Here is a 22,280-nt window from a genome sequence, read left to right as displayed (position 1 = left end):
TTTCCAAGCTTTGCCTCCTAATAATCTATGAACACGATTAAAAATATATCTAAAGGGCCTCTTACTCTAATTTACGGGTAGACTGAAAAACAAATTATTGCATTTTCAAAACTTCTTGTACAATGATCAGTGATTTTAAAGTTGGTAAGATTAATATGTAAACCAGGTATGAAATGGTTGTTTTAAGAGTTTATCAATCTGTGACATTACTGCTGGCATTAATCGAGATCAAACATAAAACAATTCAAAATATAGTAATTAAAAAATGTAAAGTTGTTTTGTACACTAAATATAAACTACCAGAATCATAAATCAAAATATTGCCTTATTTTACATGAAAGAAAGTTTGATTAAGATCATAGCAGTCTCAAGACAACAGCTACAAAAATTTATTTACACACTAAGAAAAATTTAAAAAAGAACAACTTCTCCGAAAACACAATTTCTGCAGAGAATAATTTTTTTTCACTCAGTGCAAGAACTGGAAAATAAATTTGATGACACTGGCACTCCAGCAATCAAATTCATAAAGCAAGAAGAATGCTACTGAGATATAATTGTGTTTCCTGTGGTTGTAGTTTTAGCCTTAAATACATTTCAAAATAAAAGCTTTGCTTGACTAATAATTTATGATTTAACTCTTTGAAGCACGGTGGTTAGTACAACTGACCACTTAAATTTTTGCCCTTTCAAGCACGGTGGTTAGTAGTGCAAACCACCTTGTTAAAGCATTTTAGTTTGTACCCTAGTGGAGATTCCATGAACTAATACACAATTTTAGTTCCTCCAAGTCCTGACAGATAGCAGGATATAGCTACTTTTGTGAAAGCTATGATGTATGCAAACCTGCTAAATAGTAAACATGTGTTATGAGCAAGACTGTGCCGCCATTAAAACTAATTATTGTGAATGTTAAGTTTAACATCTAATGTTTTTGAAAGTGCTACAACTTATTAGTTAATGATACAAGGAATTGAGTATATGTAGTGTTTAATTAACAAACGAACAATTTACTATATTAGTTTGTGGTGTAAACTAGTGGTTAGTGCTGCTGACCACCACGCATCTATGATAGGCCTAACCTAACTCTAAATATTTGAAACTTTGATTGATTTTTTCTGAACTCTTGAGTTATGGATCATAGATCGATTTCTGAGTAACTTAGAAGAGATTCCTAGTGATTCAGATTGTGAAAAATCAGATTATACAGATGAAGATTTGACATGGTATCCTCCCAAAAAAACATCCAAACGAGACATGATTAATACTATTTTTATGTTCATCTTCTGATGAATCAGAAAATGAGGAGCTTCCAGTTAAAAATTTAGTAGGCCTACATACTAAATCGAACATTGAGAAAACATGCTATTAATAATAGCCCTAATTTCTAGGTGTGCTATTCCTAAAAAAAACTTACTCTCTGCTCGCCCGAGTAAGATGGGTAAAATCTAATGAAACAAATTCACCAAGAGTTTTGGAATGAATTGTTACTTGACAGTCAATTGTTACTTGAAGTAAACACAGCAAAAGCTTTCCCAACAACAAATAGTGTAGAAATTAGAGCACACAAGCCTTATGTTGACAAGTGCATTCGCAACGCATCAGCTTCTCATATGCCAGTGCATTCATCGATGAAGAGATGTGCCAGATTGCAGTACCAAACAAAAGCCAGTTAGATCAACATGAACCTGCTCTAAATGCAATGTGGCCTTAAGTCTAGGCAAAAATAAAAAACTGTTTTCAAGTCCATCATCAAGAATGAATGTGTAGTGAAATACAGAATAAACTTCAAGCTTAATAAATATTGACACTGTTTTTTGTTCTTATCTAAAGGTTGATTTCTTATAATTAATAAAATGTATGTTGGACAGCTCATATTTCTGACTATACTCAATGCCCTTATGAGATATTTACACTTGATTTATTATGATAGTATTAGGTGGTTAGTACAACTAACCACCAAGAAATAATGTGCTTGTTGCACGGTGGTCATCACAGCTAACCACCTTTCATAATGTCATAAAATGCTGACGAATAGTATTAATTCAGAAATTAATTATTTTTTTCATTAACAATTAGGTAAGATTGATCTAATAAAACTAGCAAACACAAACATTTAAGAAAAAAATGTTTCTGTGCATGAAAGGGTTTTTAATACTGGAAAATGTCTGTGCTTCAAAGAGTTAATAAAGCTTTTGATTATACTGTACACCATATGACATTGTACTGTCAAAATTGGAATATTGTGGAATTAGTAGAAATTCATTAAACACATTTAAAAAAGTGTAACACATTGACCACTGAGTGACACAGTGACTAATGGATGACACATCATCACACATTGCTAATTTATCTTTGGTAGTGACTGTCAACATTGGGTAGTCACTTGGCTGGGACAGATGCTGTACCACAGGACCTTCCTTCAATGAAAAGGGAATTCACAAATTTTTTTCTTGGTACTAAATAAGAACATCTCTTTGGTTAAAATACCCAAGTGTTTAGCAAAGAAATTGTGCAAAAGGTCTGCTCTTGACTCTCAAAAAAAAGTAGTATGTAATTAATAAAATATCATACAGACCTTTCTGATTTCATAAGTATTTTCAATGAGGGTATTATTGATTTAATTGATCAAAAAATATGCGACAAGTTGTGGTAACTTGGTCTGCATAAAATGCTGTTTTAGAAGACCAAAAGTCTTGGACCTGCAGATTCTCCACTGTTTTTTATTTCAAGTTACATCATCCTTTCCAAGGTGAACCTCACCAATAACTTGATACAGATGATATTAAAAGGTATATTCAAGCAAAATTTCAATACAATCATACACAGTAGCTTTTGCGTGGCAGAAGCATAAACTTCCATACTGATATTCACAATTATTATAATAAACCCCTAAAAGAGCACATCTGACTGTTTCAACAGCATCCCCAGCTCAATGATGTCATTTGTACCCTTGATTTTCATTCTTTGAAAGTATGAACATCTATCTGTAAAAATTACCACAATACATTATATGCTCTTTGCTTTCAAACCTCTGTTTGCTATATCATTATATTTCCTTGGTTTCAATCAAGAAATTATTTCAGTGTTTATATACCTTGCTAGTATCTTACTCATCTTTGCAAATTTGACTCAATGCTCCTTCATAAGGAAAAAATTAAGATTAGATATCATACTTAGGATAAAAAAGCTATTGGGATTTGAAATTTGAATCAACATTATTTAATTCGCAATAGAATTCCAAGATTGGGACATTTTGGATTTGCCCATCACTAGAACAAACATTGTAAACCAAAAGCATCCAAATAGGTCCAGTTGTTCTCAAGTCAAGCGCTTACCAAAAAATAACTTTCGGTAAGCACTATGTATTAAAAAATTTCATTTGTGTGTATACATATATGTGTGTGTGTGTTAGCCTAGAAATGTAGAGTTTAAACCAAATATATAAAGAACATTTGTAAAATGTAAGCTGAATAATTTTTATAAATTACTTTTCTAGAATAGTTAAACGTTTTCTATTATTAACTTATATAATAAATTACAATGATATCACTAAAAAATTATTGTATTACTTTTTACATTCAAATTTTAAATTTTTAAAATATTTTCGCAATTATTTATGTAAAAACTATAATACTTTATATGGAATATTATATATATGGTTCTAAACCCTTTGCAGTTATAAAATTCATGTGTTGGACTACACATTTACATTTTTCAATTTAAAACGTCTTCACTTTTTTCAGTTTAATTCCATTTCATATGCAAAGGTTTGATAAATGGGTAAAAATGGGCCAATAAATAAGTCCCCATGTCTTGTAGATAATCTAAAACCATTTAATAATGACATCAAACAACTGACAACAGGGATGCCTGTGATAAAATCTATATTACACTGAAACCACATGCCACCACTATCACATCCCAAAAAAGGATCCATAAAAAATTACAAAATAATGACACTAAAATACAATAAAATAAACGCTAGTGCTATGAAAATGCTTGTATTTCAGTAGATTTACAAATGCGTTTTAATGGTCTGCCTGACTCATAGTACACTGAAGAGCAAATATCAGGGGACGGCTGAAAAACCTTTCCTCCACACTTCATGAAAATTATTTTATATCCTTATAGAGTTAATGATTTTTTTTAAATTATTAACACTGATGGAACAAAACTTACAACTATAAACAACTTAATCATGAATCAATAATACATAATAATTAAAATTATGGTCTCTGGACACACTTATTCAATGTGTTTACTGTACAAGATATACACCAAAGTAATTTATAGACTTATAGAACACAGAGTGGTAAACTATAAAGAAGTTTAAAAACGATAATAAAAGATTATTCCAGCTGTCAATGTTGTTGTAAACTTATACATTTTCTGACATGCAAGTGACTAATTGTTAATATTTTATTTCCGTGGAATGTTGTGAAAAAGAACTAATATAACCCAATGCTTTTGCAATTTTCATTTTAATTGGATATTGTCAAAAATGTTATAATAGTAGTGCAGACAACATGTTTCCACTTGCTGTATTATAATATGCAGTTAATGGTATAAAGAAAACAATAGTTTTAGGTATTTAAGAGGGGATAGGAATCAAAATTGGAAGGAAAACTAAAGCACACTTTTTATAAAACTTGCTTGAATTTGGAGAAATACTTATCATTAAAAATGTATTATGGTGTTTATTACACACAACACCAATTGTACACATTTCTATTATTTATTGAAAATTAAAAACCATAATTTTTCTGTTTTCTAATTCTCTCACATGTATTGCATAAAGTGAAAGAAGCACTTTAAAAGGTGGGTTTTTAACCAATATCTAAATTACTTGCTCAAGATATTCTCTTGTTCGAATCATGAGCTATATAGTAAACTTAGTATTAAAATATAGAATCTGAATACGTTTTGGTTAAATGTCAGATATACAATCCATTATGAATTTCACCATAAAAAACCATAACATAATCATTGAAATTTCTGGATGAGGATTCACATCAACTGACTGAAATAGGAAAGATCCTGGTCACTTTGGAGTTGGATGGAACAGAAAGTACTCGACAGAAAAGCTTCTTCTATATTAAATCAATCATGTAAACATTCTAAACTATATTGTTTTGAAACCCTTCAGTGCATAGTGATTCTGAATCACTCATTCAGAAAAATACTTTTTTAGCATAAATTATCTGACACTGCTATTCCATCAAACAATAGTACATTCTAGTAATTCATCCTGATATAGTTTATTGTTTCAAACCGTCTTTTTAGTTTTCTTCCAGTATTTTCATTGTATTATGTTTTATTACAACAGACTGATAACTGTTCAGTTCTTCTAACTGAAGACAATCAATGTACTATTAATAAAAGTAATGTTTAACCTCCACTTAATAGCTTTTCTTCCAAAAAAGAAAATATAAAAAGGCGTGTACATAAACAAAATCGATTATAAAGGGTTAGTTTTAAAATATCTTAGAATTGTTCTATCTTATTTAGTTCTTAAGAAAATAATCTAATAAATTACATACAAGAACAGTACTTTATTTTTACAATGATTAGTATACTAATATAAAATCCCCTGATAGTGATGATAGACAGGTACTACGCAATTTGTTCAGCAAGACACACAGAAACACAGCCTTCGGCATTGTATCACGAGGAGCTACTGTTGTCGCCGTTGTCATGGAACGCATTACCGTTCACCACAAACGAAGTTCCCAGCCCATACAGGTGTCCACAATACTTCATATCGTCAATGTTGTCTTCGAAGAACATCTGTAACAAATAATTCATAATGGTTTCTAGTTACTATGAACACTGTAACAAGGATTATATTATTTAATATGGCACCCATCTCAATCTGCAACACAATCTGCAAGATCTATTTACCTAATTTTCTGGCTTATCTATTAACATCCAGCTGATAAGAAACACTTTCAAACACACAACTGCCAATGTAAATAAAACTTCTTTCAGTAGATATACTTCATGAATAGTTTGTTTCATCCAGTTACAACAAATCCAAAATTGCTTCCTGCAACCACTAAAATACAGATTGATGTAATAAATGGTTCCAAAACAGCAAATACTAAACATATAGGTGAAAATGGCAGGATATCACTGTTTTGACCTCACATTTTCATTATCTGCTTCATACTTCTGAAATTTCAATATCAGTTTCTTTATTCAACTCACAAATACTCATCATAACCAGTAAATTTTTCTCTGATTTACGAGAACATTGTTCACTTTTCACTGCATATTTACAAGGTGTTCAAATTTACAATTTGGGCTAGTTAAATTGCTTAATAATGTTGACTTATTAATAGATTACTGCTTGGTTCTATTTCCACTATTCATTAAACCATTACTTTACCTTATAAAGTTCTGTTCTATTTTCTTTTGTTTGTTTGTAAAAATAAATTATACATACTGTACTTACTTTATGAGTTGCTTTATAAATCCTTTACAATAAAAAGATTTACTTTTTTGGTTTTGTAACATTTTTTTGAGATTGAGAAATGTTTCATATTGGTGTAATACAGATACTTACTCATACAGTTTAAGCCTATATACCTAATACTACTTATCACTATGGCATAATGTGTAACCAATACAGTTATTGGAAAAGATACTAGCATTCTCTTTTAGAACTAGGTATTCAAAAACGTAAATAGATAGACGTGTTAATATTTTGGTTTTTATGAAAATTTGTTTACAGCAACTAAGATACCATAACCAAAGTTCTAATTATTTTGAAGTATCAATACACCAATTTCACAAAATATTAAAATCTTATTGCAAACATAATATAAGTGTATTGTTCATACTTGCCTTTGGCTCGCTGGGGGCTATGCTCTCAGATCCCTAAATGGGAATATGGCCAAATTTGGGGATAAGGTTTTGTTGATGAATTTCATTCTGAGATGAGGTTTGCCAGAGACTTAAGAGTAGATCTGAGTTTGTTTACTTTTCTTGATTTAACCAAAGTTTTTACTTGAGGGCGTTTTGTGGATTATTCCTTGGAGATATGACAAAACGTTTCTGGATCTTTTTTTGTAGAAAGTTTTAATTCTCTTAAATGATTTTGTCCTCAGTTTTTCAGGTAAGTCCTCTGTTTTTCCCAGTACAGAGCTTGGGAGAAAAAACTGCACCAGTCAGCCCTTCTGAATTTTCTAGAGTAATTTAAATGAAGAATTGCCGGCTTTAAGCGTTTTATAGTGATTATATGGACTAAAAGTTCTACCAAATTATAATTTTATAACATACCAGGAAGTGTGTTAGACTCTGTGTACTGAGTGCCAAAGAAAGTGAGAACAAGCTGCTTTATTACCTAAACAGTACTTCACATGGTTCTTTTCTGAAGACAGTTTGTAACTATGAGAAATATATAGACAATATAATCTGATCAAGGGGGTTTTAAGGGAGAAAAGAATACAACAAAAGATCATGACTTTTTGTAGATCACATCATTTCCTAATTGCCACAAAGTTTTAAATTTAAGCTATGACTAAGTCCGGTCCGCTACAAGTCCAGAAACAAAATTCTCAACATCAACGTCAAAATTACAAAATATTTGCATTTGAACACGTTTCGTGACTAATCTAATGATGATATGGCAAAAAGTTACCTGACCCTTTAAGTAGATGTAGATTACGACATTTCCTAATTTCCATTGAAAACTAGATTTGAGCTACGACCAATGGTTAGCCACCCTCGCATGAAAATTACAAAAATCACGTTCTGCGCACAAACCAATGAAGATTGGGCAAAAAGTCACTAGACCTTTGTTGTAGTTCACTTCACTCCCCATTTACAATATTTTGTCAGAATCGAGCTACCTTTAATGGTTTGCTCGTTACTGGCCTTCAAATAAAGGACATACTAGGTGAAAAAGTACAAAAGGTGTTTAAAAGTAAAATTTCAGATTTTTCCAGGTGGTTTCACAGGTACCAAATTTTGTGATTCCAGCTATTATAGAAATGGGTTTGAATTTGTATACCCCATTGGTCAGTCAGTTAGTGAGTTACATATTTCGTAAGTTGCAACATTTTTCCACCATAAAGATCATAAAAAATCTATAACTGTACATTTTCCATAACAATGTACTGATTGAAATGAAGGGTTACACTTCTCTTGTGGAGTTTATATACTATGCAGATTATCAAACATTTACCTCTCGCATTTTTGAAGAAAGCCATTCCAGTAAGCAAAGAATCACTTCCAGCCTGGTGCTGTGGTCCAACCCTCTGCAACTCTAGCTGGTCCCGCTACTTCCTGCAGCCCACCTTTCAGATTCTTGCAGCTTTTCATCAGATACTGTCCAACCAGAAGTTTGAACATTTAGTTCACAAAATCACAACTTATTATTTAAAAAAACTAGATTTTACTTAAAACTAGAACTAGATGTAGATTATGAATTTTTTTTGGTTACTCAAGAAGCATTGATTACTCAATAAAGTATTAATCCTAAAAGTATGGCATACGGATATGTCTGTACCATCGGAATTGCAGTAAATGTGGTATATACAGGAATATCTTTATTGTCTTACTTAGTTTATTGTGTACATTGTAATTGACGAAAATTTTGTGAATGCGTAAATGTATTGATTTATGATTGTCAGGAAGCAAATTGTATATGCAGCCACCAGTAGAACTATTAAAAAAAACTTTTTCGTGTGTAACTCTTCTTCCACGAAACAAAAAATAAATTAAACTTAGGTAAAAACAGAATTTTTTCTGAGGCAAAATTTTTCTTCAGTACTTAACCCATTGCGGATCGTATTGTTTTGGCGCGCGCGGTCACCATCGGGCACAAATTAATTTACAATCAGCGGCCACACGAACAGCAATGGTGCGGCACATTGTATCACTCGCTATTGTATACTAGAAAATTCAGCTGTGAAGGTATTCGTTCAGATGGAACATGGGCCTGCTAGGGTATCCGTGATGTAGGAACGATAACACAAGAGCAAAGTTCCGGGCTGGCAGGAATGATGTCTGAATCATAGTCTAAATAAAGCGGCTCGGGCGAAGCGATTACAACATCCAGGCCATTGTCTAGACTAAACCCGCCAAAATGTACGTCTGCGTCGTTTAGTTCTGTGTCACTAACCTCAAAAGTATTATAATAACAACTGAGGAAAACACCCAATCAGAAGCGTTAAAAAGCAGAGAGTAAACTCATATGAATGATTTTTCAACTTCGGACATACAACTGCGATCTGTAGGATATTTATAAAACTTTTGAAAACTCTAAAAGTAGACCGTTGTTAAACACTCTTAGTTGACAAGTGAAGACAATCGCCCGATCTATCAGACATTAATAGAACTATTTGGAGGGAAACTGAAAAGCAAATCGCTTTTGCGACCTGAGCTCGTCATCGTTAGGCCCGGCCGCTGTGTGACAAGCCCAGCTCGTCAGAGAACCGCAATGGGTTAAGGGGTTAACTTAAATCTATGGATTGGCTCCATTTACAATCTATTTTAACATTGTGCTCACCAAGCAAAATATTTGAGAGGTCAGTTCATATGTGGCTGTGCCAATTAAAACAGAAAATGTACATATGTCTTTTAGGCAAAAGCACCAAATATTTCTAGATAACTTCACATAGACAATATTTTTCATTTACAAATTTGTACACAAGTGTGGTAACATAAGATTTTTTTAGTCCACTACATTCCCATTTCTCCATATTTTTTTCACTGTACAAAATTATTAGACAATCACCACTTAATATTTATAGAGTTCCTTATGTCACATATCTTGAGATTCTCTGATAAATATTTCCATATATAAGGGCTTCTCATTACATCCAGAGCACGGTGATGAATATGTTGTCTTTTTTGGATCACCAGAATGCACTGTAGGTTGGCTATACAAGATTTACTCCAGACCATACAGGGTGCGATTGATAAGTAATAAGACTTTCTCTACTACGCACAATGTCTGGCAAGCGGCCAACAAAATCGGGTGGAGGGGGAAAATGTACCTTGGACCTTCCCCTTCCACGGGAGACCGCTCCCAGTTTGTTGTCAACAGCGGTTGAGGCAACATCGCTTTATGCGTGAAAGCCGTTTTGGCAGTTGGTTCCAATTTGCCTGTGGCGAAAATGCAGCGATCGTTGGAAGAGCGTTATGCAATAAAATTTTGTGTATTGCTCAACAAAAATTTTACCGAAACCCATGGGTTACTCGAAGAGGCTTACGGGGACCAAGTTTTATCCAGGGCCCAGTCAAATGTATGGTTCAAGGAACGCCGAAGACGAACAGCGACCCGGGATGCCTTCGATGACGAAAACAGAGGAAGACATGAGCCAGGTTTGTGAATTTTTTAACATTAACCGCCGTGCTAGTCTTTGTGAAATTGGTTAGGAGTTAAATTTAACTTATTACAATGTGCGGGAAATCGTAACAAAAAAACTGGCAATGCGGAAAACTGTGCACGAAAATGGTCCCGAATATATTGACTAATGAGCAAAAGCAATTGCGTGTGCAACTTTGTCGTGAAGTGTTGGAAAGTGAATAACAGAATGACACCTTGGACAGTACTATCACTGGTGATGAAACGAGGTGTTTTCGAGTACAATCCAGAGAGCAAGAAACAGAGTGCGGAGTGGCACACGAACTCGTCACATTGACCCAAGAAGGCGCACATGTCGAAATCCAAGATAAAAAACCATGCTAATCGTGTTTTTCGACTCTCGAGGCATCGTCCATTAGGAGTTCGTTCCTCAAGGAAGCACTGTGAACACGGTCTGTTACAAGGGAGTGCTCCTTTGGCACAAAAAACGTGTCACCCAGTGTCTGCCCAACATGGTCAACAATTGGACTCTCCATCACGACAATGCGTCGGTGCATAATGCCTTCCTCCGCACCTCTCTACTGGCCAAGATGGGGGTTCCCGTGCTTCCCCACCCTCCCTACAGCTCAGACGTATCCCCCCTGGACATGTCTTCTTATTAACCTGCTTGTTAAAAGAAAGTTGAAGGGAAGGCTTTTCGACTCCATCCTCGGATCCAAAAAGCTGTGGCAGACAAGCTCAAGGCGATCCCGGAGGATGAGTTTAAAAAATGTTTCCAGCAGTGGAAAAACCACTACCAGCGGTGTATTGACGCACAAGGGTCCTATTTTGAGGAGATTTAGTTGGATGATCCAAACAGTTCAATAAAACTGCCTAAAAATCTCATTACTTTGCAATCCCACCCTCTAAGTGCATAATGAAGACAAATTTCGAACAAAGCAAAGTACTACATTTGCTGTTTGTTAATGTCACTAATGGTTTTGAATCTTTATAGCTCAAGTACATACATAGTTTGCCAATATGAGGTATACATTTCATATCTTTATCAGTTGTTATATCCAAATACTTTGTCTCTGTGAAACATTTTGCAATCAGCCACAAAATTTTGTGGATGAATTGTTGATTTTTTTGTTGATTCCCATTATGATCTGTTGGGTTTTAGCTTTATTTACAACAGGACTATTATTGTGCTAGTTCTACACAATGATGTTTATAGCAATTAGATATTTGCCAAGTGAACAGGCAAATTTTCAGCTATAAACAAAAACAGTATAATCCACAAACATTACTTGTGTAGCATAATCTTTACGGTACTTAGGTAAATCATTAGTGAAAAGCAAATTAAGCACAGTCATGTGCATAAAACAGATCCTTGTGGAAACCACTTAAAACAGTCAGAAGATTAGATCTTATATGAAAAATGTTATTATTTTGGAAGCTTTTAATTTCCCCAATTTGTTACCTGTATTACAAATACCTATGATTACTTTATAAAACCTGTTCATGATCCAAAGTGTCAATCATTTAGCAGAAGTCTAGAAAGCTGTTGTAGTCTTGTTTTTTTAATTGGCCAATTACATATTATATAAAACTTGTTAAAAATTAACCCTAGTCACATTTTTATACATTTTGTGGCCTTACAATGGTGTTTCTGTAGTGTAATGTAACTTTTTGTCTAACAAACACACCCTTCCATTATATAATATACTCAGTCACAGCATAATGTTATTTATGCACCACTGAAATAAGGAAGAATTGAAATCATTCAAAGCTAGTTTATCTTTTAGTCTTGTCTTTCTTTATTATTACTAAACTCTTACATATACATCCGTTCTTCGTCATTTATCTGTATAACTAGGTTTTGTTTCATAGAATTGGTATGGTTTCATATATTTATAATAAAATTTGTTTTCTAAAACTAGATAAAATTGTATATTCAAATGGCAATCTCACATTTCTAATTCTTTTCACATGAATTTAATTTTATCAGCAAGGTCCCCCTTCCCCAATGTTATATATATACATATATATATATATATATATATATATATATATATATATAATAATATATATATATATATATATATATAATAATATATATATATATATATATATATATATATATATATTTAATACAGTCTACATGTGATGATAGTATCGAAAATGTTAAAAAATAAACTAATAATTTTTCTCTTATCATATTTTTGAATTGGACACATTTGAAAGAAACTGTCAGACACATAAATAAATGTTAAATCAGCATCAGCTAATATTATATAGAATTATACATAATTATATAGACAGAGTAAGTGGTCACTTTTCAGAGTTTTTAACTAGAAGTCTGCCAGTAACATACGTAACTATTAGTATTAGTACTAGCTCATACTCCGTATTTACAGCCTCAGATTACATGCAACTTTTGTAAATGGAAGGCGAGAAAGATACTTAAAATCAAAGTAACAGTAAGATACACCTACCTTTACATCATACACAACAGGAAAGTAAAGCCTCAGAAGCTCGAAGAAGTCACTTTCATCTTGAGGTAGATTAGTATCCGTTAAAAAGCTTTATAAGATAACCAAAATCATAGCCACTGAAACAAAAGGTTCAAATGTAATGGATATTGTTGAAAACAAACTTAGTATTGAATAAAGGAATGGAATTCAAAGCTTAATATATTTTGTGACTAGATTTACTGAAACAAAATCTGAATCATACTCAATTACAGACTCAAGTTTATTAGATGTAAACATCCCACAAAAGGTAAACAATGCATAATATTATCAATAATAATATATCACTATATCTTACTCTTTGAGATATCAGTAACAATCACTCCAAGCGTGCGCAGGTTGTAATTATTTACAGGTTATTTGAAATTTGGTCTTAATCAGATCAAAAGCTTCCAAGTTATGAATGCTCAAAATTGTAGTTTTATTGAAAGAATCCAAGAGCCAGTAACTGTTTTTCGTTGTTATCAACATGAAAATTGGAAGTTACTGTTTGTAAATAATATGATTTATATGTCTAAACGCAGAATTAAACAAGCTTCACTTTAATGTAATTTCCGTTATTGTAGCTCTATTAGTTAGTTTCAGGATAACTTTCAAACTTGGTTAGCTCCAATCTTTTACTCAACTGTGATGAAACACAAATGTGGCAATTTACAAACATAGACAGATACAGAAAATAACATGTTTTAGCAATCGATAAGTCGCATACTGATGATCAGCTGTTGTTTGCAAATAGATGCAGCAAACCTGTGGCAATTTGTGATTATAAATAGTTTTGTTATTATTAACACCTGTAACTTACAATGGTGTTTCTTATCATATTTCACAGATGTTTACCAAACACTATAATATAAAAAATTGTATCCTAAACTGACTGGAATTTCTGAGCAACAGCGCTAGGTGCATTAGTATTGGAACTCATAAATCACAACTATGCAACTTATCTTGGAATTTTTTTAAATCAATTAAAAAATGCTTGGAAACACAAAGGGTGCAACTAATAGTTTTTTAATCCGTAGATAAAACCCAGGATTCTATAAAAACAGTATCTACAGTGAACTGGTACATACCTATGGAAGGACAGCCACTTGATGTTGTCCATAAGAACGACACCCGAGGTCATGAGGAGTGCTGCGAATTCAAGCGGATCTATCCCGTCCTCCTCATGCTTCTTAAACTGGATCCCAGAGTTTTGTAGCAGGTCGATGCTGTCTTGTGCATACATGTCTTCCCTACAACAGTCATCCCATGTAAGGTCAAGAGGCATGGTAATAATTGAATTGTGCAAAGAAAAGCTTTGCTCAATCAAAAGTAACTGGGCTTTTGTGGTTGCAAGTCATCTCTGAAAATGTTGCACCACTTCCTAGCCATTTAAAATCACTTATATACTAACGTATAATTTATTGCATCAAATTTGATAACAATAGTATTTCATTTAAGTGTTTAACTTTAGAACTGCCATAAAACTTTTGGCAAGTGTTTTGAAATCACTTCCCTATTTGCAAACCACTTATGTAATTAGTGTTTAAGAACATATGTTTACAAAAAAATGTTTAATACAGGGTGAGGCAGTGAAACGGCACGATTTCGATAGTGGTTGTCGGGCGCGGAGGGGGGTTGCGAGAGTGAGGGAAATGACCTTGGGCGTCTAGAGTGGTGGAAGTTTCAGTAGCCATGGAGCGTTGGTCGAGTGCGCAACGTGCATATGCCGTAAAGGCATATTACAAAAAACGCGGATAGTGGGGTTGGTGCTCAACGCGCCTTTCGTCGTGAATTCAACCTGCCGCCACGGGCTCCCGTGCCATCAAGGAAAGCCATTATCCTTTGGGTTAAAACCTTTGAAGATACTGCTAGCACAACAAAGAAAAGAGGCGGCAGCACAAAAACAATCCGGACACCCGAGAACATTAATCGTGTTCTAAGACGGATTTTGAAGAGTGACCTTCACTATCATCCATACAAAATTCAGGTAGTGCAAGCCCTTAAACCAATTGACTAACAATAACCGTATACGCTTTTGCCAGTCAATGCTTAACGTTATTGAACGAAATGAAGAAAGAGTGCATAACTTATGGATGAGTGATGAAGCCCACTTTCATCTTATTGGGTACGTAAATAAGCAAAACTTCAGATATTGGTCCTCAGATAACCCGCAAGAACTTCATGAAAAACCTCTCCATTCTGAAAAAGTAACAGTCCGGTGCGCAATGTCATCTCGTGGAATCGTGGGGCCCTATTTTTTTGAAGATGAAGATGGCAACACAGTGACGGTAAACTCTGGATGTTATGCTGACATGATGACCATTTTTGGTCTGCCTGGAATTGATCGACATGATCCAGATGCTGAAACACTCTTCCAGCAAGATGGTGCAACAAGCCCATACTGCTAATGTCTCAATGGAATTGCTCAGACTTGCATTTTCCACGACGTCTAATCAGCAGGAATGGCGATTTCCCCTGGCCTGCCCGTTCACCAGATCTGACGGCACCAGACTTTTTTCTTTGGGGCTACCTCAAGTGCAAAGTCTTCCAGGAAAAATCCACCAAGAACAAAAGAAGACCTGAAGGAGCGAATTCGACAGGAAATTAACAACATTCCAGTACAGATGCTACGAAACGTCATGGGACAATTTCATCTCAGGCTTAGACAATGTGTGCAAAACCAAGGACGACACCTCACTGACACCATATTTAAAAAATGATTGTTTTTAAGTTAAATCTTTAAATTTCCACTCTTGTACTTGAGATCCATGTTCAACTATTACGATTTTACTTGTAAATAAATCTTTGGTGGTTTTACAAAATCGTGCCGTTTCACTGCCTCACCCTGATTTATCGATGATGTAACATACTTTGTTATAAATTGTACACTTAGAAAAACATGGTTACTTTTTTTGTATAAACCACTTTACTTACGAAAACTAAATAATAAATTTTAACTTTAGGAAAAAAAATTATGTTTACTTCGAAAGTATGGTACAATTTATTGATTAAAAATGGACCAATCACAAAATTTTGTTTAACTTATTTGATTAAATTCCTTATATCTTTTACAATTTTTCTACATAGTTTCTATGGGACTGTTAATGAAGTTTTAAGCCTTAAAGCAAAAAATAAACTTCAACTACTATGAAAAATTAAAACTTTATTTTCTCAATGGTTTTTTTTATGTAACAAGATATTATTTGTGTCATATATGTATATATATATAAGTGTATATATATAAACATATATACGTGTACATCCCATAAGTGGTAGATGAAACAATGAGAGAAATGATGTTTCATGCAAAATTAATAGTCAACAGATGAAAAAATGGAAATATTCTTTTTAGAAATTTTAGCCTACCATAAGATTTTTATTGATGTATAGTTATGAAGTGGTGTAGCCTTTCAGTAACATAAACACATTAAGTATGTGATATGTTTTACAGGGGTTAGAGAGAACAAATCACAACAGTTGTTTAGCGTAGCAGTAATGTAAGCATACATGCACTTGCAGCATTGATCAATACTAAAGTGCTACCTGTGAGACAAAATCTAGTATAGTATTGATCGGTTGTTAATAACATTTGTTTAATTTAAATTCAATTTAAACATGAAATTTATAGCCATTACATGCGTAATAAAATTATGCTGGAATCGGACAATTTCGGTAAAGCAAAACTCTTAACAGCCATGTTGAGGTATGAAGGTTTATAATTTTGTTGAAAGACAAATTAGCTCATATCCCTTTGACAGATTTAAAAATAATTTCTATTCTTGGCTGTTGGAGAATCCATTTTACAGCTTAGATAAATTTTTCACAATTAAAAATATGAATTTTTTATGATTATTGTGTTTTTTGTATTCTGTTAAAATCACTGTTGTGCTGTATAAACTTAATTATGGTTAGTTTTAAGATTTTGACGATTTAAGATTTTTGGCTGCAATAATGAGCTGTATTTAGGACTTTGTAAATTGTGTTGTACATTTTTGTGGCAAATAAAAATGATGAGATGAGATGAAATAATTAAAATACAATACATCTCTAAACTACTAAAATGTACTTTGCACGTATTCTAGCAGAATAATCCGAGACGAAGAATTAAAACTTTAGAACAAATCTCAAGATCTTTAAACTTCATTGCCACTCCAAAAACCCTCATAAAATTTTACAAAATTCTTGAAACAGAAACAATAGTAATTCAGAGAATGATTTTTAACTTGATTTAAGGTTTTGACACGAAGGATACTTTCCAACTATATCTAAATATTCTAAATATACAGTAAATTAATCCACTGTATTTATTGTTATTACTAAATTTAAAAATTATTACTAATTATGTGGTATATTTTTTTTTATTTACAGAATAAGAATATTTTTAATTACTGACTGGCCAGTAAAATTTTTTAATGTACAGTATATATCTGCTTGAATAAAGCAAGTTATGTGACAATAAACATCTGATCGATTCTTACTTTCATACAACCCACGAATGAATGCTCACTTCAGCAGTATTAAATGAACAAATACTGATTTAGAAATATTAACAACCATTCTTAGAATTACATAATTATTGTCTATGATTCTTGTAACCCTCTATATTGACCAACTTTTATATTTAAAGAATGGTACATTATATATATATATATATATTTAACATTTTCTGAACTGTAGTTCGCAAAGTGGCAAAAAAGGCCCTGCTGATATAAATAGCTGGTAAATTTAGGGCTAATAAGGAGTGTTTCAAGCAGCAAGATTTTGTTGGTGAACATTACACTCCATAGCGATGTGGCGAGTATTGGAACTACATAGACAAGCTGAAATCTAAAGAAGGTGAGTTAAGTTCAGATCCGAACACAGAAGTACTTCTTAATTATGTTCCATTTGTCATTGTTCTGTAAGATATTTCTACAAGGGTGCATTAAATATAAACGGGACTAATTCTTTTTAAAGATTAGAACTTTATTTGACTAAACTTACAAATATATATTAATTTTTTACATATTCTCCACACTTGAAATGCATTTTTTTCTATCGGATTGGGAGTTTTTTTTATTCCATCGTCGTAAAAACTTGTTGGACATTATCTTAACCATTGGAACACAAACGCCTCCACTGCTGCGTTTTACTCGAAATGCTGTCCTCAAAGTGCTTCTCTGAGGGGTCCAAAATGATTAAAGTTACAGGTAACTAGTCTGAACTATAGGGCGGACACTCTAATGTTTCACATCCTAATGCAACTCATTTTTACCTCTTGGCAATAGCCACATGCAGAAGAATGTCACTTCTTACCAATTGCTGCATCCTTTTCCTTCCAAATGATAATTTTTTGGTATCCAGTACTGCACAATATTATATTATTATTTCAAAAGAGTTGTGTACTGATTTTCCTCAGTGAAATTTGGACTGCCTCAATGTTGATCTTGATTACACTAGTCCTTGAGCGATAATCACAGCACTCGTTCTCAACCTTTTCACACCCTTTCAGAAAATTATTTGTGCAGAGCAAACTCAGGTTCTTAACAGGGTTTTTGTTCCTGAACTGTGCCTGTAATCGTCGTAAACTTTCGGTTGGGATTACCTTTTCCTTGGCTAAAACTTGACCATAATCTGCTGCTTTACATAGACATAATCTTCCTATTCACTCATAATTAGTATTGATAGTAGATATTTGAGGTAACTCCAGTAAGTTTCCACCCCCACCCCCACCATAACAGTACAGGCTTCTTGTGTATCAACTGATTGTATGCCAATGACTTCTTCACATTTTTTTAGTTAACCAGTCCCATTTATATTTTATACACCCTCATAATAAACAGAAAAATGACATTTTGAGAGAGACAATTTTATATAAATTGTTTATAGAATACAGTAATTTACTAAGCATTTAGTTCATTTACTAATTGCTTCAGTACAATATAACAATTCATTCAGTTTACCAATTTACAATAAAACAATATTCAAGTCAATACAATGATTTAAAGTGAGCAATTATGAAGTTTCAAAAATGTAATTAAAACACTTTTAGGATAAGGGGTATGACACATTAGGCTGGTGGATTCAACATGTAAACACTTACTTCATTCTGCTAAGTTTTATGTGTCAAAATTGGTTAGTGCAGTTTAGAAAGGTAACATTAAAATTTTGAAGATTTTTCCCAGACAAACTAGCCCCTACTCAGATTTTGTAAACTGATAGTACAATTAGGTTAAGTATGTTTATGTAAATCTTTACAATTTGCTCCAATAAACTGTGATTAATAGTTCAAAAGTGGTTGGATAGTTTAGACAAGAAATGGGTTAACTCAACACTTTACAATACATATTTTCTGTTAACTGAGACAGAGTTTACTCACGATAAATTAAATTTAAAGTTGAATTGCCAAGTGGTATAGCCAGCTGGAGTTTTGCCGTTCTCGTCGAGGAACGTCAGACCCAGCTGGATAATCCTTAATAGATCCACATTACATCGCAGCAGCTGGTACTGATAGTCGGCTGTGCTACGGAACTCTCCGATCGGCCTTGCTACCACTCCGGGAAACTCAGTATCCTTAAAGATCAAAACAAATGTTATTAACAGAATAGCTCACTATTTGTTCACAATTATTTATATTAATGAAACAAGAATTGGTTCCCATCACATTAAGTCCAAAATATGATGGAAATATTACTATTTTAATTCAAACCAGACCAAAATTGTACCAGATTGATCTACCTAGTAGAATTACATCAGATTACATTCCAAAAGGAATAAATAAAATACACTTTATTAAAAAATACAAAATTTAAGTAGTGATGAGCCAATTCTAAAACTTTAATTCAAATACCAAAACTGTGGTCTTGATTCTAGATTCCAACTATTGCGTAATTTGTTGCTGACTAATAAAGAATATAGCACAATGCGAAAAAAAATGTTTCAATTTTTATAAGTAACGGGAATATAAGTGGATACCAAAATGTATTCTATTCCGAAAAACAAATACTGAAATTTGGTCTTGATTCTGTATTTGATACAGATTCATGTATAAATAACAACTAAATACAGCAGCCTCATTCTTATTCAGCTACTTTGGGTGGATAATGATTTGGCCGGATAAACTAATGTGTTTAAAATTCATATTACAGTGTCCCAAACATTAAATTATGTATGAACTAATGATTAAAAACTTACATTATTTCTTTTTTTTGGTGTACTGTGATGTTTTATAAATAGAAATATATATGTACTTGTCCTGTAATACGTTCCTTTGTAGGATAAATGTAACACATTAAAACACAGCCAAATACAACAAATACCACGAAAACTCTAAAAAAACTAAAACAGAACTGTGCAAAAATAAAGCAAAGGCATTCATGTTGCAACAGGTATGTAAGAGTCATAGAGTTTCGTTGAAAAATCGCCATCGTTCACTTCTGGCTGTTGAACATAGGTTAAAATGAAGTATTATAAAAAAGTGGTCAGTTAAAAGGTGGCTTAAGAAGGAAGCAACTATTAATAATTAAAGAATTTAGATAGTATAGGAAGAGCAGACTTATCTTCAACAGTCTGGAAGGATATTCCTCTTCTTCGTCATAGCGACATTAAAAAGAATACACTATATGAAGAAGAAAAATATTCTTCCATCTGGTAAAGATAAGCCTGCCTTTCCTATACTATCTAAATACTTGTGTTAAAACATGGCTGTTTGCCCTCTTTATTTATACGTACTAAGAATTTAATCTGCTATATAGAATTAGCAAATAAGGAATGTATTTCATAAAGACAATACCCAACTCTTTTGGATAAGAGGGTAGTAAAAATTCCTTGCAAAATTAAGCATTAAAATGTTATTGCATATAATGTTCAATTATTAGAATCTGAGGTAATTTCCAACATGATGTTTCATTTCTCTGTGTATCAAACTAATCAAACACGAGAAGAGTTCGGTAGACCTACAAGAAAATCTCCATCACAGCACTTTGTTGTGTACAAAAAGACACAAACAAAATCTGGAAAACTACTAAGAAAGTCAGTAGAAAAGTCTCAAGAATAAATGTTTAGAACTTACTTTGACAAATAGTTTTAAGGTACTAAACAGCAAAAAGGAAATAAAATAAAACAAAGAATAAAAATAAGTTTACCTGGCAAAAAACACTTAAAATTAAGACAAAAATAACCATGAGCCATTTAAATGTTCTAAAAAAAAAAACAGGTCAAAGTGTAACTCTTTGCAAGGGCCTTCCTGAGATTATTGGCATATGCAACAAGAGGAAGATATACATGGATGCTCTTGTTTAAGTCTGGGACAGATATTGATTCTATTTATGGTCAGACAAGGTCAAGACATAAACTTATTATTTTAATAAGGGGGGCCAATGGCATATTGAAAAAAAATTTATACAAATTCTCTACGGATTAAATAGTTGATTTTGTGAAATATTTCGAGGCTAAACAGTATATTATAATGGAAAATACAGTAAATATAACAGAAACTAATATAGCACACATTATTAAACAATAAAGACAAGACCGTTGGGTTCACCCACAGCATTTCCAGTGAACTTAATCCTTACAACTCATACATCGAACCCTGACCCAACATCATAATTTTGCTGTTCTACTTGTATGTCGGACCTCACCCGACATTGTAATTTTGCCGTTCCACTCATACGAGGTGTGTCCAAAAAGTATCCGACCTTGACGTCTGGCATGAACTGACGTTACTCGGTGGCAATTCTCGGTCATCACTCTCCACTGATATGCGGCCATTTTTAAAACCGCCTAAACCACTCTTTTATTTGTGTATCGCCCATAGACACATCACCATAAAACAGCATCGTCTCTGATGCTGAATGGCCAAGTTTTTGGCAAAATTTAATGCACATGCACTGCTCAACACGTTCAGTCATATTGAAATGCGACGCACACATATGGCAGTACTGTACGGAACAGAGTGCTGTGACTCACTGAGTGACCGGATCGTATTCAATGCCTAATATAGGAAGGAGTAGGCTCGCCCTTCCCCTCCAATAACCGGTTCGAACCGGTCGGTTACGCCGCGGCCGCCTACTGGTTTGCGGTCGGATACTTTTTGGACAGACCTTGTATGTTGAACATCGTCATGATGTCAGTTTTCTTCTATGTGCAGCCAGTCTGCAATGTCTTCTATTGGTACTGCAAAAGCACGGCTATCTAAGGAACTAATACCAATAGCTGAACGAAAACAAACATCATTTGCTGTTTGTTTTTGTTTTTTATTAGTTGATGTGTCAATCTTATTTGGTTCTTATCAACTGAATATGTCGTTACCAGGCAATTCACTTCTTTCTGATTCCGAGGTTACTACAGAGTTAGAGAACCACGATGAATAGAGTAATGAAAAAAGTGAACATAGTGATGGTAAAATCATCCTGCCAACATTGGAAACTTTGCCATGAAGTGAAAGTGATGATGGCCTAGGCCCAACCTCGAGTAATGGTGGTGGA

The 22,280-nt window shown here is 33.3% G+C and overlaps 1 protein-coding gene across 1 annotated transcript in view; it reads right to left on the bottom strand.

Annotated features, from left to right (window-relative positions):
- Positions 1-5,667: 5,667 nt before the first annotated feature.
- LOC124373646 (CCR4-NOT transcription complex subunit 7-like) overlaps positions 5,668-22,280 on the bottom strand; it is a gene marked incomplete at its 5' end in the record, with an annotated part of 31,425 nt that continues 14,812 nt past the window's right edge. Inside the window, 7 exon segments of the mRNA XM_046831997.1 lie at positions 5,668-5,790; positions 8,169-8,282; positions 8,284-8,334; positions 12,796-12,879; positions 12,881-12,911; positions 13,902-14,063; positions 19,172-19,365. Of these exon segments, the coding sequence (XP_046687953.1) occupies positions 5,668-5,790; positions 8,169-8,282; positions 8,284-8,334; positions 12,796-12,879; positions 12,881-12,911; positions 13,902-14,063; positions 19,172-19,365 (759 nt within the window).

This window comes from Homalodisca vitripennis, unplaced genomic scaffold (genome assembly GCF_021130785.1).
Source record: "Homalodisca vitripennis isolate AUS2020 unplaced genomic scaffold, UT_GWSS_2.1 ScUCBcl_6082;HRSCAF=13128, whole genome shotgun sequence".
Classification (NCBI taxonomy): Eukaryota; Metazoa; Arthropoda; class Insecta; order Hemiptera; family Cicadellidae; genus Homalodisca; species Homalodisca vitripennis.
Note: the sequence above shows the minus strand (reverse complement) of the source record. Positions and strands in the feature narration are given on the sequence as shown.